Source organism: Capsicum annuum, chromosome 5, assembly GCF_002878395.1.
Source record: "Capsicum annuum cultivar UCD-10X-F1 chromosome 5, UCD10Xv1.1, whole genome shotgun sequence".
Lineage (NCBI taxonomy): Eukaryota > Viridiplantae > Streptophyta > Magnoliopsida > Solanales > Solanaceae > Capsicum > Capsicum annuum.
Window position 1 is genome coordinate 32,651,571 of NC_061115.1, and position 6,327 is coordinate 32,657,897.

Below are 6,327 nucleotides of genomic sequence, written 5' to 3' on the forward strand. Positions count from 1 at the left end.
GTTCAGCAAGTGTCCTATAGGTGGGTGTTGCGATAGGTCTATGGCAATTATTTATGCGATGGTTGTTTGAACCATCGCCATAGCTCAAGCTATGGAGGCGATTTCAAACAACCGTCGCCATAGCTTGACCTATGGCAACGGTTATTTTTTGACTTATTGAGATGCCTATTTTCATCTATTGCAACGATTTCCAAGTGTTGTGATAGAATCTATTGCAACGACATTAAACCGTTACAATAGCATATATTGCGATGCTTTTATTATTCTGTTGCAACGCTTTTTGAGTACCTATTACAACTATTTCATTACTTATTGGATGCCTATTTTCATCTATTACAACGATTACTATCCGTTGCAATAGATTCTATTGCAACGACATTAAACCGTTGCAATAGCATCTATTGCGATGCTTTTGTTATTCTGTTGCAACACTTTTTGACTACCTATTGCAATGGTTTAATGATCTATTGCAACGATTATTGCCACATGTTATTAAATTAAAACGGTTTATATAAATAGTCACTCTTATTATGTATGTAAATTTTTATTTACATACATAATAAATTATAACACAATATATACACATCACAAAATAAAATCATTCATTAATAATCTCATAATTCAAAATATGCAACAAGCTAGTAATTTAATCACAAAAGCAAAATGTAATCAAGTCCAAATGATTAGTTAAGTTTTTACATAGTAGCAAGTTTGAGTTGTGATAAGTTTCAAGAAATTCAACACAAAACTATTGATATTAGAGAATTTATCCACAACCCAAAAATCTTCTCAAGTAAGGTCAATGTCTTCATCACTTTCTTCATTTTTTTCTTTATTTTGGACACCTATAAAAAGAGAACAAATAATATAAATTAGCACTTAAATGACAACATAAAAAGATTAGAATCATACTGCAGCATGATATAATAGGTCAATGCCTCGTTGGAGTTCTACCTCAAGCATTTTTTGAGTTCACATTGGGAGGATTAGGTCGGGTTCTTAATCATATCTAGATTCTCATGTAACATATAATACAATGAATCTACTGGGCAGACATAATTTCAGTAACTCACAGGGCAGCAGGTATATAAAATCTACATTCAATACCAACTATAACTATGTTCAGGGGAAGAGTTTAGGGGCTTATTTTAGGAGTGGCTTTATATTGCTAAGTCCTACTTGGAAAAGGCACCAAAAAGATTAGAAAGTTTGCATACCACAGAAATTATCTCATGAATCATAATTATCTGCCAAACAGAGAGCTGCCCTACAACTGGTTCACTTAATAAGTACTACGTACAACAAAAACATATTTAGTATAACCCCATAGTCTCACGGAAGCAGTACAAAAATCAAAACAAGGTAATTATTAGCATACACATTTCAGAATTTGAATATTTTTTATTAAAACTAGATCCTCAAAGAAATGATGATCATAACATGAATAGATGAATTTATAGGGATATATATGAGCACTTAGTAGATGCACTAAAATTGGATGTGCCATTGAATTATGCCAAAGGAGGAATGAAGGATATATTCTTATTTTGAGCGCACAGAAACCAAAATCAATTGAAGAGGTGCATTCCTACTGCTTTTCTCATAGTTGATGTTGTTTTTTAACTTCCACTTTTGGTGCTTCATTACTTGCTATCTATTATAGTTTACGAAAATCTTTGGAAAGTGGAATTTGAACTTTTTTACCTCCAATAATCTTGTATTCCTTTCCATCCATGTTAAAGTAATGCTTTTGATGAAGGTGTACATGTCAAAGTTATATCTACTTAGCTAAAAGGAAAATCTAGAGACTGGTACTGTTATCCACTAAAATTCTGGACCTCGCTTCTACTTACAACAGCAACATACCTAGTGTAATCCCACAAGTAAGGTCTGGGGAGGGTTGAATATAGCAGACCTTATCCCTTCCTTTGTGGGCTAGGGAGGCTGGACCCTGCTTTTACTTCTCTCATGAAATGATCGTATTCAAAAAGATCAAAAAAAGTAAGCAATAGATTCAACAAAATTTCCTCAAAGTTTGCATTTTTAACTTACTGTAGTACTAGTGCCAAATCAAGCGGAGACATTGATTAGTACAGATTAATAACATAAAAAGTGAGTCCCAAGTTGAGTATCTGCTATTCCCAAGTTGAGCATCTGGTAATAAAATGGAGTGTTGAATAGGAAAGTTCTTGCTTTTTCGGACAAATAGATAGTTTTTGGGTATGACCAAAGAACGGAAGTAGGACAGGTAAGTCAACATAAAGATTTCAGATTTTTCATTGGTATAATCCAAGGGCCTAGTACTTGCAGAGTTATTGTACTTACTATATTCTTCTTGTGCAATCTCAGGCACCAGGGGGTCATCAGGGTGTGGGTCCATCAAAAAAGATCAAATTGAAAGCAAAACCTGAAAGACAATACAATGACCTTCCTACCTTAATAAACATGTCTATATGAACACACTTCAAAAAAATAACAAGCTACATTAGTCGAGAAAGGTTGTTCAAGAGAACACATTAATCCATGAAAATGATAGTCCAAATAAAATAGTCCCCATCATCTGTAGTGTCCAGTTAAATCATTTCTTATTTTTTAATAAGTCAATTTTGTTATTCCTATTCAGCTATGCTTCAGATTGTATATAATTTGGCTAATGGTTTCAAAATCTATTTGCAAGGGCTCTAAATCAACCATGATTCACAAGGTTCTTAAAGAAAATTTTTGTTTCTTTAGATTGTATTACTTCTCAGCAGATAAAAGCTAGCTTGAAAGTTAAGAAAAGACCTTGGAAATAGTTAAGGCAGGGCTCCACTGCTCCTTCAATATGTCCAGGCATATACTGTCATTACTGTTAATATTTGGATGGAAAACTTTTGTCCTGAAAGCAACCTGCAAGGATACATCCATAACTTTACCACAATAATGTTGCCAGGAGAATAACAGATACATGTATGTACAAATCAGAGTTCCACCAAATATTGCCAGATAGATATCAATCATGGTTGACATAATGAGTTTTCAAATAGTTTGATGTATTCGTATTTTATTTGATACATACTCTTTTTTTTGATAAGGTAGATATTTATTTGGTACATACTATGAAAGAATACAGATACACACACAACCATGAAGAAAGAGATAGAGAGATAACTATGTTGACATTAACCAACATTTCTTTTTAGAGAAGCTGGACCTTGCACATTCTCAACCCTTCTCCAAGAAGAAACTTGTTCATTCTACAAATGTTGTACTGACTACTGAGTACTCCGTGCTGCTGACTTGACAGGCAGCAGGAAGATCCCAGTACTTAACTCTCTCTTTTTTCATGAAATATATTATGCTAATATAAGATGTTCCCCTGGAGTTCCAACACATGCTCCACTTTTTTTTCATATACAGTCTCTTAACATTTTTTTTATAATCCGTGACTCTCAACTTTTAATTAGTCACACTCACCAATAAACCTAAATTTATAAGAATGCTCCCACCATCCCACTTTGGTCGTCTATCATGAACTCCAGGACCCCCACCCCACCCCCAAAAATAAATAAATATCTTTATCTATTTCTCGACCTTATCTAGTACATATAACTAGAAAAAAACTGACATCTCAAGTATCCAAAAGGTGTAATTTACAAGCCTACGAGTAAACAAACCAACAATGGATCCACCAGTGACACATCAATAGTTAACAGCCCATATCCACTTATTCAGTTGGGTGCAATTCCCCAAAAGCTATGCTCCATAAACAGGAGCTTGTTACCAGCAAATCTACATCGACATCCTCATACAAAGTTAGCTTAGAAGATAGAATACAACAGAACTATGTTGCCTATAGTAAACCTGAAAATAAACAGGGTCTTAACATCCTCATACAGAGTTAACTTACATGACAGAATATAGCAGAACCATGTTCCATATAGTAAATCTGAAAATAAATATGTCCTTGACTAACAACAAAAATAATTACCAAGGTAGAAGTCACAAAGTAATTTGAACCATTTCATATCTTTGGAGGTTTGAATGGATAATCAGGAGGAAAATGGATAGTAACTAAAAATACACCACCAGTATAAGGGTTGTCTGGGGGACCCATAATTATAGCCTGCCAATGAAACATGTCCCCTCAACCGAGCCCTGTTACCAGATCGTACAAAGTCAAGAAAGATAATAACAGTCAATGATCAATCACATAGCATGTACATCCCTTGCAAAGATGCAATACTATTTAAACAACTTGTTAAAGAATTAACCAAAGGCCCTAGACCATAAGTAAATAGATTTACAAGGTACTCTAGTGGAATATCTCCATAGGACTAAAACAGTTAAAGAATCAGCTGGCAACAAGAACAGCATTTCAAGGAAATTAGAAAGAACTGTGATGAGCAGAATGCACTGGGAGGGATGACTATGTAGAGAAACAATTCACACTGAAAAACATGTAAGGCACGGATTACTTTTTATTGCAAGGCTTTCAATATGAATAATATGGATATCCATCACCACATGAGGAGAACAAAACACAAGGTGGGAGGAATACATGATGAGTGGATGATATCTATACAACAAAGGAACACTTCCAATTGCTTCAAGAAGAAGAAGTTACCTAATTTCTTTTGAAAACTGGTAGCGTGAAATTCTGCATTGTTGTATAGGTTATGTCAAGAGAAATCATTACATCAAACCCTCATGTATAAAACTTTTCTCTTCTTTTCAAGAGGAATCAACACTTATCTATGTATTTAAAAACTAAACAATAAACAAATACAATGGACTACATTACTGATAAAATGGAATCTCTACAGAAATGCTTTCCAATCATCATTAAAGTGCACAGATGATTAGTAATGTTGAGATTAATTTTGAAATTAGTTATGCGGAGATAGTTTCTTATCTATTATTTGGTCTAGTGTATTCAAGGACAACAATCAAATGTTCTCTAAGAAGAAGAAAAATCCAAAATCCACAAAAATTAGGTCAAAGTCGGAGAAGAACACACTAATCTTAAAATCCCCAAATTGAAGCAATTGAAGTGCAAATTTGAGAGAAATTAAAGTGTAAATTCAGTCTGACTTTCCAACACAAATTGAGAGCTGAAATTTGGTCTCACTTTTCAACACTCAGAGAAATTGAAGTACAAAATTTGCTCTAATCGCAAATTGAAGTGCAAATTCGGTATGAAATTAAAGTGCAAATCAGATATGGTTTATCTTTAACTCACCAAATTGCAATTCTACAGTCGGTCTGAAGCTCACTACGCCACAGCTCACTATAGTCGGTCCAATTCAAGGATACAAATCACAGATATGTTCGTATGAATATCCCTAGCACCAGTAAATCAAAGCTATGTGGTAATTATTTGTTCTTATGTGACCAACCAAACACTGTATTTCTTTAACGCTAACCAAACGACACCTAAATATTTGTGGGAGAAAAAAGAATTTACTGATAATGAACAACAGAAATTCCTTGGAAGAACACTCCATGGAGTCAATCTCCACGGCACCACGGGCAGAGCTCAGTACCAGATCGTCGAGCTCCATGGCGTCTCCACCAGCTGTAGCGATTATAGCAGTGTAGTAGGTTTAAGCAATTGTATCTATTTTAGAAAGTTTTATTAAAATGTTTTTTGGCGTACTTAATGAAATTTATAGTGAAAATGGACGGAATAAAATAAGTACTGCAATAGCCTATTTTATTTATCTATTGCAATGCTTAATGTCCAAAGCGACGCTTATAGTGTGAAATTATAGCTAATAGAACAATTACTTTTGGCAACACTTAAAAACTGTTGCAATAAACCACCTATTGCAACGCTTTGTTAACCGCCTAATTTATAATTGAATATGGTAAGCTTTTCTAATTCATTTTTGGAATATTCTAGTTCTTTTCATAGAAAGTATTTTTGGCAGTACTGAACAAGAAAGCCATCGGTCCGAGGAAAGAAAAGAACCGTCTTCGAAAAAAAAAAAAGGAATTCACTAGGCCTTCAGAACAAAGGCGATTTTGTTCATGCTTTAGACGATCTGGCTAATTCTATATACAACTATCTAATTTTCTTCTATTATATAGAAAGGCAAAACTCGACCTTTGGGAAATGGACCTACATGAAGAACGTTGTGGTCCAGTTATCGACAGCTATAACTGATTACGCTAGGATACATATAAAGCCTTGTGTTCGTTTCAGTAACCTAGAGTTTTCGTTTGGGAAGTCTCCCTTTATGAACGTGAGATTTTGCCAGCTCTAGCTATAGAACTAGAAGAACCTAGATGAGACTCCCACTGAAAAACATTCTTTTTCTGACAAAACCTGCCACCAAGCTTTGA

General features: G+C 34.4%; 1 protein-coding gene across 21 annotated transcripts; it reads right to left on the reverse strand.

Moving 5' to 3' along the window:
- Positions 1 to 629: 629 nt before the first annotated feature.
- Positions 630 to 5,708, reverse strand: LOC107870565 (SUMO-conjugating enzyme UBC9-like). Of its 21 annotated transcripts, none has more exons than XR_001674184.2 (6): positions 5,447 to 5,669; positions 5,222 to 5,324; positions 3,971 to 4,137; positions 2,785 to 2,889; positions 2,326 to 2,407; positions 630 to 845 (listed from the first exon to the last, which is right to left on the reverse strand). XR_001674184.2 is itself a non-coding variant. In XM_047412956.1 (3 exons), the coding sequence occupies exons 1-3, from the start codon at positions 5,541 to 5,543 to the stop codon at positions 738 to 740; spliced, it is 231 nt and encodes a 76-aa protein (XP_047268912.1). In that variant the 5' UTR covers positions 5,544 to 5,686; the 3' UTR covers positions 630 to 737. The 21 variants fall into 21 exon arrangements, 2 of the variants coding, with proteins under 2 accessions (XP_047268912.1, XP_047268911.1); XR_007055661.1 differs by adding an exon at positions 1,218 to 1,292 and having other exon boundaries at positions 5,222 to 5,669; XR_007055662.1 differs by adding an exon at positions 4,607 to 4,639 and having other exon boundaries at positions 5,222 to 5,668.
- Positions 5,709 to 6,327: the final 619 nt, after the last annotated feature.